Raw genomic sequence first — 23,486 nt, 5'->3', positions numbered from 1 at the left:
GGAACAATGTGAGATTGTGATAAACTGACATGAGTGATAGCTTTTTAGTGATAATATGGAAGCGCTATTTGCATTTTTTTTGCTAGGCTACATATAAACAATTCAGAATTTGAATAAAAGATTTGTTTTTCATGCTGCTAACAGGACCAACAGCTACATGCCGTGTACTGTACATGCAGCAAAGTTTCAGGAGTGACATATATCTCGCATCCCTCATACAATTGCGGGATTGACTTGGTAAATAATAATTTGTTTGGAGTCAGGGTTGCTCATATCTGTTGCATCGATGGAAGGCAAGTACTTCAATTTGTTTTAAAAAAAAATCACTCCTCTTCATAACATTAGGTTCGCATCCAACAGATGTTGTGATTTTCTGTTTATACCTTTCTCTTGTTTATAGAGTCTATACCCAGTACAGTACAGATTTTCCTGCATCTCATCCATTCTGCTTTTCACATCCTGCCCTCCATCTGAATTTATACACATTAGAATCATGTGACTGCAAACAAAACTATTGTTACTCCCAGTTCCACACCATGCTACTGTTTTTAGGGTTCCATCCCTGTTTTCACAAAGAGTAGCTGATTAGTCCTTATTTACCTTAGTCTGTGACTCCCTAGTCTAGAACTAATAAATCTCAAGTTAAGAAATGTCTCAAAAATACTTATTTTTTAATTTAATCCTTGTAATCCTTTGTTGTCTGATGCTGTTCTTATTGCATGTTTCACATGTGGTGCTGGTTGTTTTTGTTTTTTTTGTCTTGATATATTATTTTTCCTTGATATATTCTTTTTGCCTTTGTTTCCCATGTGTCTGAATGTACTTTTGATATTTTAATAAAATGTTTTGCACTTGGATCCCACCCTCTCAGTCAACCATTGTTACAGTAAACATATGCATCAAAGCTCTGCGAATCTGTGCAAGGTATTTTTGAGCATTTACAATGTATATGATGCAAAAAAATTTTGCATAGTTTTCTTGTTGATCAGATTTTTTCAGGTATACACCACCTCTTTCAATCTGACCAAAATTCATTCAGATTGAGATCTATTGAATCGACTGAGGTGTTTGCGTGGAAAAGTGGGAATCCATGTTAAGTAAGAATCTTTATATTGAACTTTTGTTCAATATTGGTTTACATAGGTTACTTTAGTGCAGGGCTATCCAATGATGTGGTTGGAACAAAACCTGCAGAGTTTAGTAAACCATAATCAAACACACCTGCCTGTAATAATCAAGCAATCATGCCGACCTTAATTATCTGATGCTGATGTGTTTAATTAAACAGGGTTAGAACAAAATTGAATAGCCCTGTATTAGTGCATCACCACTATTAACAGTAGGTGTCATTGAATTGCTCTTATGATACTTTGATGTCATATATTGATCGTTCTGCACAGTGCTGCTTCAAGTCGAACACACATATTGTTGTAATGTGGATCAGAGACACCACACTATACAACATTCTACCATGAGTTCTAATCAGGATATCTGTTAGAGTAATCATTAATATTAGTTCATAGGCATTTTCCAATCCAATCTCAAAACACTCCAATCCTGGGTGACAAGAACAGTTTTATTTATCAACTTTGTCATGTCATTACCCTGGTGCCAAGGGCCCCTCACAGACTTACCACACAGTGGTGGCATTAATATATTTGATTATATATATATATATATATATATATATATATATATATATATATATATATATATATATATATATAGCAGGAAATAATAAATCACATGTTCATTTTCATGCACAAAAACAATGTGCTGATTGTCACGACAATCGCAAATTTTGTTACAGCACAAATGTGGCACTTCAGAACAAAAGCATAATTAGAGCAGCCTTGACAAAAGAAAAAGCTAAATAAAAGATATTGAACAAGGGATAAATTGCTCAGAATAACATCACTACCTTCATCAGCAATACTGATACAAACTCTCATGCATAACATCAGTAGTTGTGGGCAGGGTTCCCATGGCTCATATGTAATATTTTTCCACAACATTGCTTGTATTTCAACCCAATTGCTGGGAGAATGCTAAACTTTAAGATAAACACTATGTAAGAGAATGCATACAGAAAAATATCTACTTTTACATTAATAATTCAGACAGCTCTGAATTTTATTTGAGAACAACATTAATTTGCAAAAAACACAGATATTGTCACATTTCCGAGAAAAAAAAAAAAAAAAGAGAGAGTCCATTGTAACAGTAGTGTCTTCCAATGCAACAAATATGCAGAACTTTTTTTGTGAAGAAATAGTTTTAAATATGGTGAAGGTAGGAATGAAGATTAATTCATAAAGCAGTATAACATTCTGCATTAGTTCATTCATACCAGTACTTAGAAGGCTATTCTGGTGCAAATATTATGAAAAAAAAAAACAAAAAAGCAACAAGGAAATGTAATTGTAAAGCATCAAAGACTATTTGTAAAGATGCAGAGGCACCTAAAATTCAACAAAAACCCAACATACAAAAAAAATTCAAAAAAAAAAACGTAAATTCAGCATAATGCATTTAACATATTCTAAAAGACTACCCTACATCATCATATTGATAAGACGTAATAATCCAGATATTGTCATATTTTAATAATTGTATAGTTATGTTGTCACATCATTTATTGATTTATATACATGCAGAGCTTAAAGTATTATAAATCATTTACATTGTGTATGCCACCCAATAGATGACATTTACCACAGCAAAGGTGAAAGGGAAGACAGCACGAGCGTAGATATCAATGGTATCAGCATCAATAGGTTTACACTTGCAGCATTTCTTCTCTTCACTGCTTTCCTTCTGTGCTCGACGGGACTGAGTGCCACAGACCTCTGTCTCTTCATGCAGATCTCCAGGAGGGTCAGTGGCCCGCTGATCCCTGTTTTACCTGTTTGAGACGAGGAGACCCTGGTTCATGCCAGCCACAGAAAGTGAAAACAGAACCATGGCCTGCTTTCCATTCTTTACCATGGACTGCAAAAAAACATAAGAGAGTTGTTTATTAAAAGTCATAGATAGTATTTATTATAAATCTTTTTAAATTATTTTTTATTATTAATAATTATTTTTATTATCCTTTAAACTGAAAAAGGAATAAAGCTTTAATCAATATTGTGCCATTCTATCATGAAGTAAAAAAAAAATAAAAATAAAAATAATAATTCAGGTAAAGGGGGCTTGTAAATTAAACTTGTAATTTAGATACCCAGATGTTTTTCATTTCTTTATTAACTTTGTTAGGTTTAAGTCCAGCTGTAATATTTCAGCCACCAGATCCAGTCTGTATCCAAGTCAGAGGGTCACTGCAGTCACCCGCATCCAGTATGTATCCAGCCCAGATGGTGGATCAGCACCTAGAAAGGACCTCTACAGCCCTGAAAGACAGCGGAGACCAGGACTAGAGCCCCAGAGACAGATCCCCTGTAAAGACCTTGTCTCAGACGACCACCGGGACAAAACCACAGGAAACTGATGATTCTTCTGCACAATATGACTTTGCTGTAGCCTGGAATTGAACTGCTGGTTTCGTCTGGTCAGAGGAGAACTGGCCCCCCAACTGAGCCTGGTTTTCTCCCAAGGTTTTTTTCTCCATTCTGTCACTGATGGAGTTTTGGTTCCTTGCCGCTGTCGCCTCTGGCTTGCTTAGTTGGGGACACTTCATTTACAGCGATATCGTTGACTTGCTTGCAAATTATTGCACAGATACTATTTAAACTGAACTGAGCTGCATGATGACATCACTGAATTCAATGATGGACTGCCTTTAACTGTCATTTTGCATTATTGACACTGTTTTCCTAATTAATGTTGTTCAGTTGATTTGATGCAATCTTTTTTGTTTAAAGCGCTATATAAATAAAGATGACTTGACTTGACTATTTCTCAGAGGGCGGGCTTCAAGTATAACTTGTTTGAAGTAATGGTGCATCATATAACATTATCCAGAGAAACAAATGTTAATGATAAATCCCCTGTGATGTTTGTACAGGCTACTGTATACAGGCCACCAGGGCACCATACAGACTTTATTAAAGAATTTGGTGATTTTATATCCAAGTTAGTGCTGGCTGCAGATAAAGTTTTAATTGTTGGTGATTTTAATATCCATGTTGATAATGAAAAAGATGCATTGGGATCAGCATCCAAAGACATTCTGAACTCTATTGAGGTTAGACAACACGTCTCAGGACCTACTCAATGTCGAAATCATACTCTAGATTTAATACTTTCACATGGAATTGATGCTGATGGTGTTGAAATTATGCACCCAAATGATGATATCTTTGATCATTATTTAGTTTTGTGCAAACTTCATATAGCTAAAACTGTAAATTCTACTACTTGTTACAAGTATAGCAGAAACAAAACTAGAGGTATTTCGTATTGTTTGGCGGGAAAGTAACTTATCCTATAGAAAAGCATTAAAAATTGCTAGATCTGATTACTTTTCGTCTCTTTTAGAAGGAAACAAACATAACCCCAGGTATTTATTCAATAAATTGGCTAAATTAACGAAAAATAAAGCATCAACAAGTGTTGATATTTCCCAACAGCACAGCAGTAATGACTTTATGAACTACTTTACTTCTAAGATCGATACTATTACAGATAAAACTAGTAAACAAATAGCCGTTAGCTATAGTATCACATCAGATAGCATGCTATAGATCGCCTGAGGAACAATTCCACTCATTCTCTATCTCTACTATAGGAGAGGAAGAATTGTATAAACTTCTAAATCATCTAAACCAACAACATGTATGTTAGACCCTATTCCATCTAAGAACATAAAAGAACTACATCCAGAAGTCATAGATCCTCTTCTGACTATTATTAATTCATCGTTGTCATTAGGATATGTCCCCAAAACCTTCAAACTGGCTGTTATAAAGGCTCTCATAAAAAACACAACTTGACCCCAAAGAACTAGTTAATTACAGACCAATCTCGAATCTCCCTTTTCTGTCCAAGATATTAGATTAGAAAAAAAACTCACAATTATATTCCTTCTTAGAAAAAATGTTATCTGTGAGGATTTCCAGTCTTTTGCATATACTAAAAAAACTTGTTTGGCATTAATGGAAGTGCAATAGCATGGTTTAAATCGTACTTATATGACCGCCATCAATTCGTAACAGAAGAGGTATCATATTGATCACATGTGCAGTATGGAGTACTTCAAGGCTCAGTACTGGGGCCGTTACTCTTCATGCTTTACATGTTACCCTTGGGAGATATCATCAGGAAACACGTGTCAGCTTTCACTGTTATGCTGATGAGACTCAACTCTATATTTCTTCGTGGCCCGGTGAAATATATCAATTTGAAAAACTAGCGGAATGCATAATCGATATAAAAAACTGGATGACGAGTAATTGCTTACTGCTAAATTCTGAAAAAAAAAAAAAAAAAACCCAAAGGTGTTAATTATAGGACCTAAAAACTTTGCATTTAATAACCTAGAACACTGTCTAAGACTTGATGGCTGCTCTGTCAATTCTTCGTCATCAGTTAGGAACCTGTGTGGCATTTGAAAGCAATCTTTCCTTAGAAAGCCACGTCAAACCTCTGGCAATTTGATAATACCTAGAATATAAAAATCAACTGCGGGCGGCAGATCCTTTTCCTATTTAGCGCCTAAACTCTGGAATAGCCTACCTAACATTGTTCGGCAGGCAGACACACTCTTGCAGTTTAAATCTAGATGAAAGACCCAGCTCTTTAACCTGACTTACACATAACACACTAATATGCTTCTAATATGCAAATCCGTTAAAGGATTTTTAGGCTGCATTAATTAGGTAAACCAGAACCGGGAACACTTCCCATAACACCTGATGTACTTGCTACATCGTTAGAAGAATGGCATCTACGCTAATATTAGTCTGTTTCTCTCTTATTCCAAGGTCACTGCAGGCACCCGGATCCAGTACGTATCCAGACCAAATGGTAGAACAGCACCTAGAAAGGACCTCTAAAGCCCTGACAGACAGCGGAGACCAGGACAACTAGTTGAGCCCCAGATACAGATCCCCTGTAAAGTCCTTGTCTCAGACGACCACCGGGACAAGACCACAGGAACCTGTTGAGTCCTCTGCACAATACCACATTACAACAGCCTGGAATTGAACTGCTGGTTACATCTGACCAGAGGAGAACTGGCTCCCCGACTGAGCCTGGTTTCTCTAAAGATTTTTCCTCCATTCTGTCAACGATGGAGTTTTGGTTCCTTGCCGCTGTCACCTCTGGCTTGCTTAGTTAGGGACACTTCATTTACAGCGATATCGTTGACTTGATTGCAAATGATTACAAAGATACTATTTAAACTGAACTAAGCTGGATGATGACATCACTGAATTCAATGATGAACTGCCTTTAACTGTCATTTTGCATTATAGACACACTGTTTTCCTAATTAATGTTCAGCTGCTTTGACACAATCTGTTTTGTTTAAAGCGCTATATAAATAAAGGTGACTTGGCTTAACATAACACACAGCTTCAGCCATTCTCAGGTGAAGTGGATGTTATGCAATGGACAATATTTTATGGAAAGATAAACTGAAGTTTCCTGGAAGTAATAAGGTAAACCTTATTCTAGATTCAACAAATAAATTGAGGGATTATTTGATTTTAACTCACATCAGCTATATAAAATCTAGTGCAAATTAGATCACCGTAAACTGAAAAAACACACTAATGCCAATGGTCTCTGGAAAGAGGTTTGGAAAGAGTGATATTTACAGTACATTCCACATCTGGGCGATGATGTCTTCCACTTGTTGACCTGGGCCATGCTGCAGTGGGAAGAAATTAATCTGATCGGTTTCACAGTCTTGAACACGAAGCACTAGTGAACGATGAACTCCTGAGCCCTGAGAAGGACCTTGGTCTGGAAACACGCAAATGGAGGAGCCTTGAAGGTGAAGATTCTGAAGTCTGTACAGAAGATCCGGACAACCTGGAATATGCAGGAGATGGATCACTGAAGAGAAGGATCTGAAGTTGTTGGAGAAGATGGAGGGCATTAAGCTTGTGGTCGTTGCTGCTGTTTCCAAACACCGCAAATCTACATCTTATAGAACTTCCTTGTTTCTCATTAAAACAACTTAGCTTAGCAGCTTAACAACAACAATTTTGTACTTACCACAAAAACACACCTGCTTAGGATACTTCTTTGTGTTGAAGATAATCTTTTCATCTTTCCTGAGAAGGAGGGATTTGCAAGTTGGTCAGTTTCAACGTTTTGATTGGAATTCTGAATGGAATGCTGAAGTCCTCATCCTGCCTTCCACAAATGATAACCTTGAGGGAGAAAAAAGCACTTCATGAACGGGGGTTACTGTTTATGTTACCCCCCCTCCACAAGAGGTAGTGTTGTTCAAACTGAAGACTAAAGGCATTCTTTGTTGTCCACAAAGCCTGATCAATTCAAAATGAAGCTTTCCAGTCGTCCACTGCTGTCCACTACATCATAAAGGGCCATACTTGGAAAAAAAAAAACTTTCAGAAACTTATACAAACCCTGAAGGAGAATATATATTTGGCATAGAAATACTCTGTCCTACATTCAAATAATTTTTGGAAACTTTGGCCATGTTTAGCATGAGAATCCACCTCTTTAACGGTGTAAGTAACTCGGAATGCATGAAATAGCGTTAGACCTCCCCTTTAAAATCCAAGAATGAGCAGATACACAATAAACAAAGATATGGCTTGGCTTGGCTTGATTTGACTAAACAAGAACTTGAATATGAACACAACTTACATTCAGCTAGACCTTCAACAGTGAACACAACAGTTGTCTTGCTTTGTTTTTGGCAGGGGAATCACCCCATTATGTTAAGTACTTTTGTGAACACAGTCACTGTGTGGAATTTAATGACATGGCACTAAAATACATTTTTCTTATGGGTTTGAATGAACCCATATGTTCACAGCTGCCTGGGGGTGAAAAAATTCCATAGCAGAGTAGACTATGCTTTGTTTTTGTGTGACTCATCATATAGTGTGAGAATTGCGGATGAGCGGCCCTGCAATCCCATAGTACCCGTCACACCAGAGCCTTGTCACACCTTGCCTGCCAAGCCAGAGCCTCCTCAAGTAATGCCAAAGCCTGTTCACGTCATGCCTACCAAGCTAGAGCCTCGACCCAACGTGGCTGCCACTCCAGAGTCTCAACCCATCATGGCAGCCATGCCAGAGCCTATGGCCAAGATGGCCGCCACGCCAGAACCCCTTTATGCCACGGCTGCCATGCAAATTTCCCCTAAGTATTTTTATTTTTTTTGGGTAGGGGGATTATAGGACACAAGCTCCTGCATATGCGGAGCTTGGCCCAAGACAGATAAGACTAATGGCCAGTGTAATGGATCCACAAATAATGTCAATGCGAGTGGCTGGCACCCCAATGACCTCAACGCTCTCAAACCCTGTGACCTCAGTGCTGTCTAACCCAGAGGTCCTCGCTCAGTCAGCTGTACTGCCCGTGATGGTGGTTGCCACATAGTGTGTTTGGGCTACACAATACACTCCAGTCCATGAGTCAGCTCCAGAGTCCGCTCTAGTCCACAAATCCACTCCAGAGCCCGCTCTAGTCCATGAATCCACTCCAGAGCCCACTCCAGTCCATGAGTCTGCTCAAGAGCCCTCTCCAGTCCATGAATCCACTCCAGAGCCTGCTCCAGTCCATGAGTCCACTCCAGAGCCCTCTCCAGTCCATGTATCCACTCCAGAGCCCACTCCAGTCCATGTGTCTGCCTAAGAGCCCTCTCCAGTCCATGAATCCACTCCAGAGCCCGCTCCAGTCCATGAGTCCACTCCAGAGCCCTCTCCAGTCCATGTATCCACTCTAGAGCCCACTCCAGTCCATGAGTCTGCTCAAGAGCCCTCTCCAGTCCATGAATCTACTCCAGAGCCCGCTCCAGTCCATGAGTCCGCTCCAGATCCCCGATCCAGTCCAAGAATTCAGTGCCCCTCAAGTCCCAGACCTCAGTCCTGTGTTGGCACCTGTGAGTTTGCTGCTTGTCCTGTTTTCACAGTGTTCACACGTAAACTTTCTGCCAGTCATGTCACGGCCAAAGAGGCCATCTCTAAACTCACAGTCTGCTGTGCCACTGCCAAGGAGGCTTTTTTGAGCTCTCAGTCTGTCCGGTTATGGCCAAGGAGGCCATACCTGAACTCAGACAACTCTCTGACTGTCATGCTATGGCCACTGAGGCCGTTCAATGATATTCTATCTATCTATCTATCTATCTATCTATCTATCTATCTATCTATCTATCTATCTATCTATCTATCTGTCAAACAAACAAACATTTAACAACATATTTAACAAACCCAAAAGCTTATACCTTAGATTATGAGTAAAATTCATAAGTTTACTCAATTCATTTGTAAAATTCAAAATAACTGATAGAACATGAGATCAATCACCAGGGTCATAGAGCATCAGCAAAAACATTTTTTTTTCTTAATAGTGTACCTTTAATTAAAGACCACTGTTATGCTCTCAAAGTGTAAACCCATTGAGCACAGTGCCATTTTAAATGGCCCACTTTACCTGAATTCACCCTACTTGAGTTTTGAGAGTATATAAAATGCTTGAGACTAGAGTATATAAAGTGTCATGAGATGGGTCAGTTATAGTACACAGTTTCACCATTCTTTGCAAAATGAATCTTTTGATGGTACCTCTGCACTCTTATTCGTCTTGACTTTGGCTTTCTCCTTCTTGCTGTAGTCTGCATTATAGTGAGCAAAAGCATATTCGATCAAGGCAGCAAACACAAAGACGTAGCAGATCCAGAAATACACGTCCAGAGCTTTGATGGCAGAAGCCCGGGGCAATGATGAACGAGCACTGACCATCAGTGTTGTCATGGTGAGCACTGTTGTGATTCCTAAGGTTAATGGACAGATGGAAATATTCATTTGACTTATCAGGTTAATGTGTGTGTGTGCGCGTGCGTGTGTGTGTGTGTGTGTGTGTGGGTGATTTGTTTTAAATGTGCTAATTTTTATAACTGGTTAACTGGTTTCAGTTTATTTCAATGTCCACTTTAGGCCACTTTAGATATTCATAAGTAAATTTGTAAATTCATGTCAACAAATTCTCATTAATTTGCAGCTACTGTACATGTCAACTGACTCATTTGAGTATTAGTAAACTTTTAGGCTAGGGTTAGGGTAAGTAGAATAAGTTGACATGCACTAAAAACGTTACTAGTCAGTAGAATGTCTGTTGGGGGACCATCAAAATCAAGTGTTAGCCGATATTATATCTAGGCTACTAATACTCTAATGACTGGTAGCTGACTTGTAGTTGCAATTTTACTAACAGTTAGTAAAATGTCTAAAGTGGACTATCAAAATAAAATGTTTACCTATTGTTTTTTTTTTTTTCAAATATACAAATTTAACTTTTTTAAATATTCTAGATATGGAGAATATTAAAATATATATGATTAAATGTACATTTTATAAACTTTAAGTTTTATGAAATTAGCACTATTAACACTGAAATACAGACCCAAAGTCACTCTTGCTGGCACAGCTGATTGGCTGATCCAGAATGAAACCCATGACATGGCAACCAGTAAGATGGAGGGCATGTAGGACTGGATGATGTATACGCCTCGATTACGCCGTAGTTGAAATCGTAAGCTGAGACGTGGAAATCTCCCTGCTGTTTCAAGAAGGACAATATTTGGCTTGAAAATATGTAATATGTTTTTTTTTTTTTTTTTAATAATTCAAAATGACAACAACAGTTGCTGCAGCATTAGCAATTAAAGTTTTGGCAGAGTTTAGTTATATCAGATATATAGGACAGTGTCGATGAAAAGCCTCACCAGATTTAAAGTTCATCATCTCCGTGACAAAGCGATAATCTGTAATGGTGAACTGGGACAGCTCCAATTTGTCAAGCCCATGGATGTGTTTCTGACTCTCTGACCAGTGATACACAATGTCTTCTGAAGAGTAGCCATCTGCAAAACCACCAACAGAAAAAAGAAAACATCTTGGTTTGCCTTCAGCTGCATATGACATTTGTATTTGTCACTCAAACATGATGCTCTCATAATGTTACGTTCATACAAGAACATAAAAGTAAGGAATATGTAAGAATATAAGAAATAAGGCAATTCAAAAGATGGAGAAGTGTCAGTGTCATGATAAAAAAAAATAGACAGATAATGAAAAACCTTATTTAAAACACTAGAAAATGTATGGTTTTTGAGATAAATAAAGTCAAAGGCATCGTTATCATGGTTTGTTTTTTGTGCAGGAATTATTTTCGTGCTCATGAAGTTGAAACACTGTAAATGCAAAAGAGAGATCCCAAATATAAGTTTTCCCTTTACTCACAGCTTTCCAAGTCTAGCATGCATTCCTGTTCATCCATGGGGTATTTTGTGAGGTCCATGTCGCATGCAGCTGTTGATGTAATTCTGAAATGGAAACCATCTTGATTACATTTTGAACATGGAGCAGGTCACAGAGAAGAAATAAACTCTCTATGATCATGTGTTAAGATATGGAAAGTAAATTCTGATTCTTTTAAAATAATGATGTTGCTGGGATTTTTTTTTTATACATATTTTCCAATACTGTTGGCATCATTTGTTTGCTTTACACAGCTCTCAGAAATATGTGATTGGTCAGTGGTGGCATTTATTTATTTATTAAGTATATGCAATGCCGGATTATCCAATGGGCATTATGGGCGCGGCCCCAGAAGCCCATGGGGCCTAAGCAAGGGGAAGACGTTTTTGTCTTTACACTAAGTGCACTCAAGATTTAAAAATGACACATTCAATTCAATGTTTTTAGTGGTGTAGGCAGTAGAATGTAGGACTTTCAGAATTGGCTTTTGACGCGGTGGACCCAGGTTTGAATCCACCTTTTTCCAAGCTATATACACTCAAAAAATAGCTTGTTGGTCTAACTTAATAAAATTATGACACATATTTCCACTCATTTAAACTTGAACTTAAATTAAGTTAAATGTACTAATGAGTAAAATTCATGCTAATTTAATGAGATCACACCAATTTCATTTGATATATTCTGTGAATGTTCCCTGAACATAATTCACTCTTGTTGATCCAACCAGTGTTGCTGCTGTTCAGACTGGTGCCTTCGTGCAGAGTTGCATGAGTTTTCTGCATTGTTATGAAAATGGAGAGGCCTGTTAGAGTTACATTTTTTAATGTTTAGTTATTTTGAACATTTAAAAGAGTTCAAACAACATAAAATTTATTAAATTATGCTTTTTTAATTTTTTTAAAATTTTTTTTATTTTTTGGTTACCATTGTGGTGAGAGCTTGTGCTTAGGTTGTCAATAGCTGTCATACACACATGTAAATGTTCTAAGATCGTTTGATTGTGAAGGGTAGAAATGCTGATACTATAGACTGTGTAAATCACGTGCTGGCTCTCAAACTGATTTCTTTTATTTATTCTTATGAGAATGTATCAGCCAACATAACACTTGTTCACATGTTAAGTCCAATTTTTGTAGCATGCAAGTAATGATCAAGTAAAAATGTTCTCATGACATTAGCACTGTTACAGCTCATATAGCCTATAGCCTAACCACAAAGTCTATACTTCACCATAATGGTAACCTGAGAGCTAATAACTGTTAAACTTAAACATAAAACGCAGCGCTCGTCACTGTCACCTTTTACCCAGCCATCCAATCAATGGAGGAGGGGTGGGGCAAATACTACACCGACCAACCATCCTACTTTTACTGAACAATGACTGAAAAACAACATGGAGAAGTTAATATTACTGGTAACTGTATTTTTATATTCAGTAATATTCTTCAAAATGAGATAATAGTAATATGTTATTGCCGTGGATCTTCCAAATCATAGCAACCAAAGCTTCTCAGCTGGAAGAAAGCAGTGCCCCAAAAGTGTTCTCAAGAACCACCAGTTGGCCGTTTTAGAAGAGCACCTGGCATTTTTCAGCTGGCTAAAAACGCTTTGGCGAACACATGTTAATTGAATATTTATTGTTAGGCATATGCTCTATTTGTCTTTTTTGCATTTATGAAATATTATAAATAATTGGAATTTATTGACATGCACATGTTCAACTATCAAATCTGATGTTTACAAGGCATTTGTGAAACCGGAGGAGAGTTTTTAAGGTCTTTTTTACACACAAACTACTTTAAATGTACACATATTTTTACGCAGGTTTCATGAATGAGGCCCTATATTATTATTGTACAAAAATACTGAGGTGCAAATAGTATCTGCCAATATAAAGTATAGATAGCATAATTACTATTAACACTTATTACAAAGATTGCTGCTGGTGCAGGAAAGCATTGTTGCAATTATGTGGTGTAAATGCTTTATGATGGAGAATATCTACAGGTGTTAATATTGTCCTTCAGGTTGTAATCATAGGCTGTAACCTGTCAGTGTAAATCCTGTATAAGCTAGAGGTGTTTCCAACAAATAGTACCCTATAATTCAAAACCTTGATTGTGTGTGTGTGGGTGTGGAAGGTGCCTGACAAGACATTGTGCCCAGGGGGCTCTGAATTCTTAATCAGGGCCTGAGTAGATGGTGTTCATTGAGGTTGATAGGCAGATTTATTTGTAATAAAATAAAGAACAGACGACTTTATGTTTATTTTGTTATAATGACTGTCTCTATTTATAAACATGAGTATTTGATTTTTTTTTTTTTTACTTAAAATTTCTTCCCTTTACTGTGATCTGTCAGCATTCCAGCTTTACTGTGCTCCCCAAAGTCCTTTTACATTATTGCCAATACAAAACCACAACCTAGTTTAAAATGCACTTAAAGCATACCCACGTACCGACTGCTGTAGAGAATGACTCCATCAGGCTGCAGGCGTATGAGTTTGTTCTCCACAGTAACATCATGAAACCAGGCTGATTTGGCATTAACTATGAATGTGTCTGGTAACCAGAGTTTGTCCACAAAGCGGCTGTCCAGGCCAAGAGTTTTGTTTGTGTGGTTGTAGGACAGACGGTCATCTCTCCAACTCTGCCGCAGAAACACGGTCATGGTGTATTCCTGTCAAAACAAGTGCATGCAAACAAAACAGTTGTTTAGTAACATTTCTTGGACTTATTGTTGTGTATTGTACATATTTACAGATAAGTTTACTTTAAAGCACTGAGTTAAATCAAGCAATAAGCCATTACAGTCTATTCATTACAATGTTTTTTACCATCAGTATGGGGTGTTCTTGTTCTTCCTAAAACCCCTGAACAGTGGTCAAATCAATAATTAATATAGATAAAAATAATTTCAATCAGGACCACTTCCGTCAAGTATGTTTATGCCAATTATATTGCATAAAGTTAGTGTTGGCGGTATGGTTATGAACAAAACAACACTCCACACGCCTGTCCATGCAGCCATGCTTGGACAGAGCGGGGAGAGCAGCAAGACAACACCCCCGGGGCACAGAACAGAACCATTATATGCATACATAATTATAATTCACAATTACATGAGTTGTAAACGAAATGTGATAGACACTGCTTCCAATGAAGAGACTGTAAAGAAAGAACAAAGTTAGATTGGATAACAGGTTCAGTTGGTGGATTCGGGGTTGGAGGAGGGAGTTAATTGCAAGCAGCGATGCGACGGAAGAGACGCTAAAGAATGGGAATATGTGATAGGTGTCAAGACTGGATTGGTACACGTCAGGAACAGCTGACTGGGCCTGACTGAACTAACGCGATGCTGAATATTTATTACTTTTGACAAATAGCTGGTGCTGTGACAAAATCGATGTGATGTGGTGTGTGGAGTGACAAGGGCACACACAAAGTTTGGTGGTAGCTTTAGATTCACAGTTTCATATAATGGCATCAAATTGGTTAATACATCAAATAATAACCATTTGGTCTAGTAACACAGAATCCACACCATTTGCTGGTATGGTCTGAAAATAGACTGACAAAAACAAACAAACCAACAAGCAAACAAAAACCTTCCACAAGGAGCTTGACTCACCTCAGCATGAGGCAAGTTCAAAAGTTCTTGGCAGAAACATGAGTGCAAATGTGGTAGTGCTAAAAAGTTTGAGTTACAGATTTCAATATTTCTTTGGTTAATATTCAGTAAATCTGTATACCAAGTTTCATAACCTTCCTGCAAGCAGTTCTCTGGAATACCATAGACTTTACAACAGGTGCTTACGAACCATCTGTGCTTGGTTCCTAATATGCATTAATATTGAATGTGTGCATTTATACAGTGTTTTTCATTGCCTTCGAACACAACTCAACCAATCAGAATTAATATAATTTATAAACTTTTTAAGACTTTCACAGCAAAGCCATGTATTCATTAAAACATTATAACACATTTAATAAAAATAAGTAGCAGAGTTGTAGGATCAGATTTACTGTACAATTATATACAATTATATACAATACATACATATACCAGGGGTGGCGAACTCCGGTCCTGGAGAGCCCCAGCCCTGCAGAGTTCAGCTCCAACCCTAATTAAAACACACCTGCCTGTAGCTTTCTAGTAACTCTTCAGACCTTAATTAGCTTGTTCAGGTGTGTTAATTAGGGTTTGAGCAAAACTCTGCAGGGTTGCGGCTCTACAGGACCGACGTTGCCCCCGATCCCCCCCTGCACTACACATACTAATTCATGACCATACTCTAGATCACTTAATCCTACCCCATACCTAAACATAACTACTACAACAACTGCCTTACTTAATATCAATTAGCAGCAAATTAGGAGTATATTAAGGGAAAACTCTCAATTAATAGTGAATATGTGTTCCCTAATCTAAAGTGTTACCAAATTATTTAATTCATATAACAAATTTATTCAATTTGACATTACATATGTTTTACTCAGTTTCATTCTGATATTTTAAGACTTGGATAAATAAACCAGCTCATAAACACACATAGGTCATTCATTAATAAATGCTGGAGCAAAGCCTACTGACAAGCATTGGAATATGTAGACATATCTTTACAGTTGTTTAATATAGGCTAAGCTTTACCAAAATTCTGGAACTTGCACGTAACTCAGACTTTCTCACTCACACCCTCATATCAATATCCGAACCTGATCGGAAAAACGTCGGAGCCACTCCGATTGCGAATCATAAATATTCAACATGTTTATTATTTACAATCAGAAATCCTGATGTGTGGGGGGAACCCCGAGGACCAACGTGCGCATGCTCTGGAGATTATCACGTGAAACAAAACAATATCCAATCAGAAAGTGAGATGATGGAAGACGGAAGCAGTCATGGTGCAGCACAAAGTGAAACAGAGATGGAGGATCATGTAATCATACAACATGTCATGTAAAACCTACCATAATAGACTGGACTTTTTTTCCCCCGTTAATTTTCTGTGAAAATAATTCCAAACACTATCACTGCAATTTCTTTCTGCATATCGTCCGCCATGCTTATTCTAAAGTCTCACAAGATTTTGCAAGATTTCCTGTGTTTACAGTTGAGACTCTAGTTGAAAATCCTTTTTATCCTCATGTTTGTGGTCTATCACATTTTGAAAATCTTATAAGATGTAAAAAATCTTTTGGTGTGTACCCAGCATTAGCAATCGTGAAAAGCACTTATCGATGTGACTGCCCTGACAAAAAGTACAACTTTCTTCTGTAGAAATGCTTTACAGCTTAACATGCTTTACAGCTTTCTTGTAACATCAAAACTGTTACTGAACGGAACTGAATCAACATTGACTGTCTCGAGCTGAATAATGACATTGTTACCTTTTGTAGAACTGCATATAGATGGATTGAACTTGTTTCAGAATTGATGAACTTCACACCGGAATTGTTCTGAACTAAACCAACACTGAAGTGACTTGAGATAAATAATGACATTATTGTCTTCTAGAGCATGCTATGCAATAGAATCTGAAGTGTCTCCATAGTTCAGGCAAAAGTCATAGTTAATGGTTAATAGTGAGAATTGGTCCCTAAACTGAAGTGTGACCCAGTGCTTATATACTCTCATAGTCTGCTGTAGAATACAGAAACATTATGATTCTCATCTTTATCTCTATACCAGGGGTGATGAACTCTGGTCTTGGAGAGGCACAGTCCTGCAGAGTTAAAGCCTACAGGGTCAGACATTAATGAGGGCTTGGGCAAAAAAAAAAAAGCCAAAACAATACTCTATAAATTCAAGATAATGAGGCAAAATAAACCCTGAAGAATTAAACTAAATTTATTACGATTGCTGCTATTAAAGTTAGATGTGATGATTACTGAAAAGTGTCAATTACAGCATTACATTTAGATCTGCTCAGGTTGCATCATTTTGAAGCGTTGAACATTATAACCAAACATACGCATTTCTGGCCAAACAGAGTTCAGATTAGTCACCGGTGATGAAGAACGTTAAGTTGTGGCCTAATGGATAGAGAGTCAGACTTGTAACCTTAAGGCCGTAGGTTCGAGTCTCAGGTCCAGCATGGATTGTAGGTGGGGGGAGTGAATATCCAGCACTCTGTCCTCCTTCACTACCACGACTGAGGTGAGACCTTTGAGCAAGGCACTGAACCCCCTAATGCTCCCTGGGTATGTGTTCACTGCTGTGTGTGCACTTGGATGGGTTAAATGCAGAGTACAAATTCTGAGTATGGGACACCACACTTCACTTCACTTTCATTGTTGTAAACAGAAGTATTCACTTTTGTTGCTTTGAGTTTCTACTTTAGGGTCTGCATTTTTTATGTAGTCTTTGTAAAAAAAAAAAAAATAATAATAATAATAAAAAATAATTAACTGCTAATAAGAAGACATACTGTACTTGTCAACTTAGAAATAATTGATAAGAGGTGATAAAATTCTGAATCATTTGACATTTTAATTATATTGCACAGGGGTATACTCACCCCTACTTGTTCATATAACTCTTTATTAAAAATCACTGGACTACATAAAAAGAAACGACAAGACTCTGGCAAGCATAATATGTGGAAAACTTAGTATTCTTGACTTCTACATATGTATATTTGCCAGAGTTACTTCCTGTGTTTTTACAGCTGAGGATGGTGTTTAAATGAACACTGAAATGTCTTGTTGCTTATTATGTGTCCAGTGATTTTTTAATTTGTTTGAACATTTTATTAACTAGATGTTTTAGTAAATCATGAATTGAAATAGATTTACTCCTACTGTTTATTTTATTTATTATTCTGGAACTGAATCCACTCCATTTGGAAAGTAAATATTCAAAAGAAGTTTATCACCTTCAAAACTTTTCTTTTTCTTGTTCTTTCTTTTTTGTTTTCAGTACAACAACAAAACAAATCCAATACATCATATATGTGAAATAGGGTGATATCCAAAACATTACCATGTTGGCTTCTGAGATATGGTCAATACTGGCAACTTCAATGGCCATGGCAACATTCACAGGAGGTCCTGTGGAGACATGTGAGAAAAGAAAAAATAATTATCAGACTTCCCAAAAACAAACAAACAAACAAACAAACAAACAAAAAACTACTATTTAAGCTTGCTGTAATTCCCAAAGCAATTAGGAACCTTTAAAGCCTGGTTTATGCTAGTCTCACGTAGCCAGACCTTCAGACTGACGGCTAAAGGTCTGGAATTCATGGCAGCTTTCATTGGCCATGGCCCGCCCTTGAGGCCGTTTGACCGCCATGTCAAACAAACAATCACAGTTCGTTTCGGGCATGGAAATGTCTCCACAATAACAGGCCAGTGTGTAAAACTCTCTGACATATTTTAAAGATTCTATGCCGCAAACTTTAAATATTTCACATACTTTTGAAAATCCAGCGTTTAGTTAATCCTGATAAGCGCTCATCGTCACAGTTGTAAACACGGTGGCTTTCTTCTTTTGTGAGGGGGTTTGGGGCCACTGTATTTTTGTTTCCAGGCGGAACGTTAAATAACACAACACACACGTCTCACAGAAATCCTGTAGAATTCAACTAATCTGATGATGACTTTGACACTACTGAAGTGTTTCCACTTTTGTGTTCCATATGAATCAGACATTTAGCCAATGATCCGTGGGCACTGACATCTGAGGCTTAGACTAGGTTTATGCTTGATCCACATGCATATGGGCAAGGGTCAATGGACTAAAAATGTTGCATCCTTGTGTTCTCGCTCTACGAGGTATCGAGGTAGGCTATATGATGTCACACTTGTCCGTGTGCAGACATTGCACAGTGCAAATCCGTGAATGAATGTTCTGAAGTGAAGTAAACTTCAACAAATTTCTCCTGCTCAGGGAGTAGGGAGCAATGAACACTGTGTAGAGACCATGTCAATCAGAACACAGTTCATGCACGGAGCTCACTTCTATTTGGTAATGTAGAGACCAGAAATATATTTTTAAATATACTTTTTGGCATGCTGTACATAAGACCCTTCAGTGGTTGCTCAGGAACAAGGGATTTTCCCCGAGGTGCAACCCATTTGCATGGTCACGCAGTGCTGCCTTTTTGCCTTAGTCATGTGTGTGTGTGTGTGGGGGGGGGGGGGCACTCTCAGACACTTGTGCTTCCGCTAGCGACGTCACTTGCAGTCTTTATTTTTTTATTTTGTTCTATTTATTGATCAAAATTACAATGAAACCCTCAACATTTTTACAACACTGTCCACTTGCACAAGAAAAGAAAAAATAAACCAAAACACAATACCACATAGTAGCACCACTACCAATCTCCACTACCTGTGACGTCACTTGCAATCAACACAAATCGTGCATGTTGCCAATGGAGACAAGACGCTGTGGTGGTGATTAAACGATTAAAACTAAATTAGTAGGCCTACTACTATAACGTACAGGGTCCTGCAAGAAAAAGACAAGACCGGCAAATCCGCCCACACAAAACAAGAATATGAACGCAATGCACAAAGTCTTTTGTTAAGCGTTTTCCTCCTGTAGAAAAAACAAACACTTAATATGGCATAATGTATTAAAATACATTAAGTTCAATTAAAAGACCAAATTCGATATATAGTTATTATTTAATGTACTACAAGGCAAACAGATGGCTATGAACACAATGCGCAAACTTCTCTTAATACATTAAGCCAGGTTAAGTGTTTATGTTTTTCTACGGGAGGAAAACACTTAGCGAAAGACTTTGCGCAACCGTTCATATTCTGGTGTTCTGGCCACGGATTTGCTGGTCTTGTCTTTTTCTTGCAGGACCCTGTACATTATAGTACTAAATTAGTTTTAATCGTTTAATCACCACCACAGCTTCTTGTCTCCATTGGCAACATGCACTTGTGTCGATTGCAAGTGTCGCAGGTAGCAGAGAGTGCAAGTAGCGATTGCAAGTGACATTGTAATTTAGTTTCCTTTTTTCTTGTCTTCGCCACCTGGCTACTGTTATAAAATGTTGGGAAATTCAAACAAAAAGTAATAAAAAATTAAACAAAATAAAAAATAAAGACCGCAAGTGATGTCACTAGCGGAAGTGCAAGTGTCTGAGAGTGCAAGTCTGAGAATCCAAGTCTGAGAGTGCAAGTGCAAGCCTGCAGTGGGAAAGCTGCTGTCCCTGAGGCAAGTCTATATCCTGGGCTATCTCAATCAGGGAGTAGACATCGTGTCAAGGCAGGGGCCAAGGCCCGGGGAATGGAGGCTCCACCCCGAGGTTGTGGGGCAGATTTGGCTGAATCTGTACGTCTTTCCCCTGATCACTCTGCTCCCGGGAGTTCTGTAGTGAGTCTGCCGGGATGGAGTTAGTCTTCTACTAGTAGCCCCATTCTGGCAAGCCCAAGTTTGGTTCTCAGACCTTGTGTGCCTTCTTGACTGGTCTCCATGGGAGATTCTGATCAGGAGGGACCTTCTGACTCAGGCGGGCAGCACAATTGTTTATCCTCATCCAGAGTTATGGAAACTGTGGGTGTGGCTTCTGAGGGGGCACAACACAAACAGTAGCTTTCGGTCTCTCAACTGAGGTTGTTGAGACCATTCCCCACTCCAGAGATCCCTCCATGAGTAAACAGTACTTCCTGAAGTGGAAGCTTTTCACTAAATGGTACGGTACATGGTACTCTTGGCCCCACCCCTCTCGTCACACCCAGGTTCTAAGGCATTCTGTTCTCCTCCCTTCCAGGAGCCAGACCAGGAAAAGCTTGCCTTGGTGTATCCAGTTTGAGCACTGGACACATATGTCCACAGAGATGCCCTGTGGAGAAAGTCTGATCAACTTTTTGTTTGCTTTGGTCCACCTAAGAGAGGTCTCTCTGCGACCAAACAGACACAAATCAGATGGATAGTTGAGGCTATCTGGCTTATGAGTCCTTTGACTTCCAGACACCTTTGCCGGTCAGGGCCTACTCAACCTGAAGTATGGCGGCTTCTAAGACCTTCTTATCTAATGTGTCTACAGTATACATAATGTTTGTGAGGCTGTGGGTTGGTCTATCCCACTCACATTTGTCAGGTTCTATAACCTAGATGTTAGGACAACTCTGGGCTCTAAATTGCTTCTGTCTTGAGATGTGCGCATCGACTTCACACAAGACAGGCATTTGTCAGTATGGCGGAGTTGGTATTCTCATTCCCAAAGTGCTTTCGACGCAGCACGAGTTCCTGAAATGAAATGTCTCTAGGTTATGTATGTAACCATGGTTCCCCAAAGGGAACAAGAAACTGCGTTACCCTGCCATACTTCCTGCATCCTTGTGAGCGCTTGCTTTGACCTATCAGAAGCTAACACTCATATTACTATTAGAGTGGTATTACTTTAATAAATGATGTTGAGTTAGCATGGAACTTTTTTATATCAGCTTTATGCACCAGGTAAATAATTATGCACCAATGCATAAAATAAGAGTGAAGGCCCAAAATAATCCTTGGTTTACAGTGGAGTAGGCTAGGCTATTGCAGGACAGGAACTTAGCTTGGGCCAAAGATAGAAGTACAAAGTCTGAATCAGACTGGCTTCAATTTAGGAAGCTAAGAAATCTATGTCCTTCACAGATAAAAAATGCCAAATCAAATTTTTATTTACTTGAAACATCACAAAATTCAAATAATCCAGTTAAGTTTTGGAAAATGGTCATTGTCATTGTCTCCAGTTGATAATATGGAGATTTCTAAAACAATTACTAATAAAAATCAATTGACTACAGAGAAGTCAGTTATTTCGGATAGTTTAAATGAATATTTTATATCTACTGGCTCTCTCTTTGAAGCTTAGTCAAAAAATAGTTCTACAATAAATTCACTTATTGTTGCTTCAACTGAATTTATACTCCAAATAAATTAATTACACAAAACTTTGATTTTAAAGAGCAGGACATATTCTCACAAATCAGGCTTCTGTGGCTCTCTCCGATCGCCACCGGAGGGAACCCTCTCCTGAGTACTAATGTTCACGGACATCATTTCCCATAATCCCCGTGACTGGGACTGATTGCTAGCACAGCTGTTTCCCCCTAGCGTCCCTATTTAAACTGCTTTTGGACTCTTAGCCATTGTGAAGTCTTGTATTGCCCCGGCTACATTTCTGAGTGTTTCTTCCTGTTAGTTTGATCTCTTGTGTATTACCCTGAACTGTTTAATATTGTGTGATTCTCTGTTGCCTGCTCTTGTGACCATACTGTTGGATTCTACTCCCTATTCCCTGTCTGCTGCCTGCCTCGACCCTCGCTCTGTTACAGTTTGCTCTTCTGGATTGTCTCTGTTGTTCCTGATGCTGGTGATTAATTACTGCCTGTTTGATTCTGTTATAACTTTATTATAGCTGCAAATGAATCTGCATGCCTCTAACCCTTCATTACAGAAGACTTCGCCCAACACTGATCCAGCAGCCCTTTACCAGCTCACCACCAAGGTTTCTGCCCAAGCCTCCATGTTGGCGTCTCATCAACAACAGCTGCAATTACTCACCTCACTCACGGAGGAAATGGTGAGGACGCTACAAGCCCTTCAAGTCACAACACCTGAGCCCAACATTCCACCAACTGTGCCATCTCAGAACCCATGCAGATTGATTTCATTCACCTCACTGATGGAGAGAGAGCGAGGAGGATTCACAATCATCTTTGCCTCTACTGTGGTTTGTCCGGCCATCTGAGAGCTTCCTGCCCTATTCGTCCTACCTCTCGAGGCTTCCCCGATTGTGAGTTCCAATCTCAAATCTACAAACTATCTAGAAGTTCCAGGAACCCTTAAGTGTAATGAAAGATGTACTTATACCATAGCACTGATCGATTCAGGGGCTGTGGGAAATTACATCGGCATAAAGTTTGCCAATACTCATAATCTTCCTCTTATTTCATGTGAATCACAGGTGGCAGTGGCAGTCTTAGATGGATGTCCTTTGGGCTCAGGACAAGTCAAATTCGTCATCAATGATCTGTGTCTCCAAACTGGCATACTTCATACTGAAACCATTTGTCTATTCGCCATCAAATCTCCTCAAAATCCCATCATCCTGGGTCTGCC

General features: G+C 38.6%; 1 protein-coding gene across 1 annotated transcript in view; it reads right to left on the bottom strand.

Annotated features, from left to right (window-relative positions):
* Positions 1–2,571: 2,571 nt before the first annotated feature.
* Positions 2,572–23,486, bottom strand: part of gabrd (gamma-aminobutyric acid type A receptor subunit delta) — a 30,143-nt gene continuing 9,228 nt past the window's right edge. The window contains exons 3-9 of the mRNA XM_042762944.1: positions 18,396–18,463; positions 13,867–14,087; positions 11,388–11,470; positions 10,871–11,008; positions 10,549–10,704; positions 9,711–9,919; positions 2,572–2,991 (exon numbers count right to left, since the gene is read on the bottom strand). Coding sequence (XP_042618878.1) covers positions 2,902–2,991; positions 9,711–9,919; positions 10,549–10,704; positions 10,871–11,008; positions 11,388–11,470; positions 13,867–14,087; positions 18,396–18,463 — 965 coding nt within the window. The 3' untranslated portion in view covers positions 2,572–2,901. The remainder of the gene's footprint in view (positions 2,992–9,710; positions 9,920–10,548; positions 10,705–10,870; positions 11,009–11,387; positions 11,471–13,866; positions 14,088–18,395; positions 18,464–23,486) is intronic.

This window comes from Cyprinus carpio, chromosome A8 (assembly GCF_018340385.1).
Source record: "Cyprinus carpio isolate SPL01 chromosome A8, ASM1834038v1, whole genome shotgun sequence".
Taxonomy (NCBI): domain Eukaryota; kingdom Metazoa; phylum Chordata; class Actinopteri; order Cypriniformes; family Cyprinidae; genus Cyprinus; species Cyprinus carpio.
The sequence above is the reverse complement of the archived record's forward strand: the minus strand, read 5'-3'. Positions and strand labels throughout refer to the sequence as shown.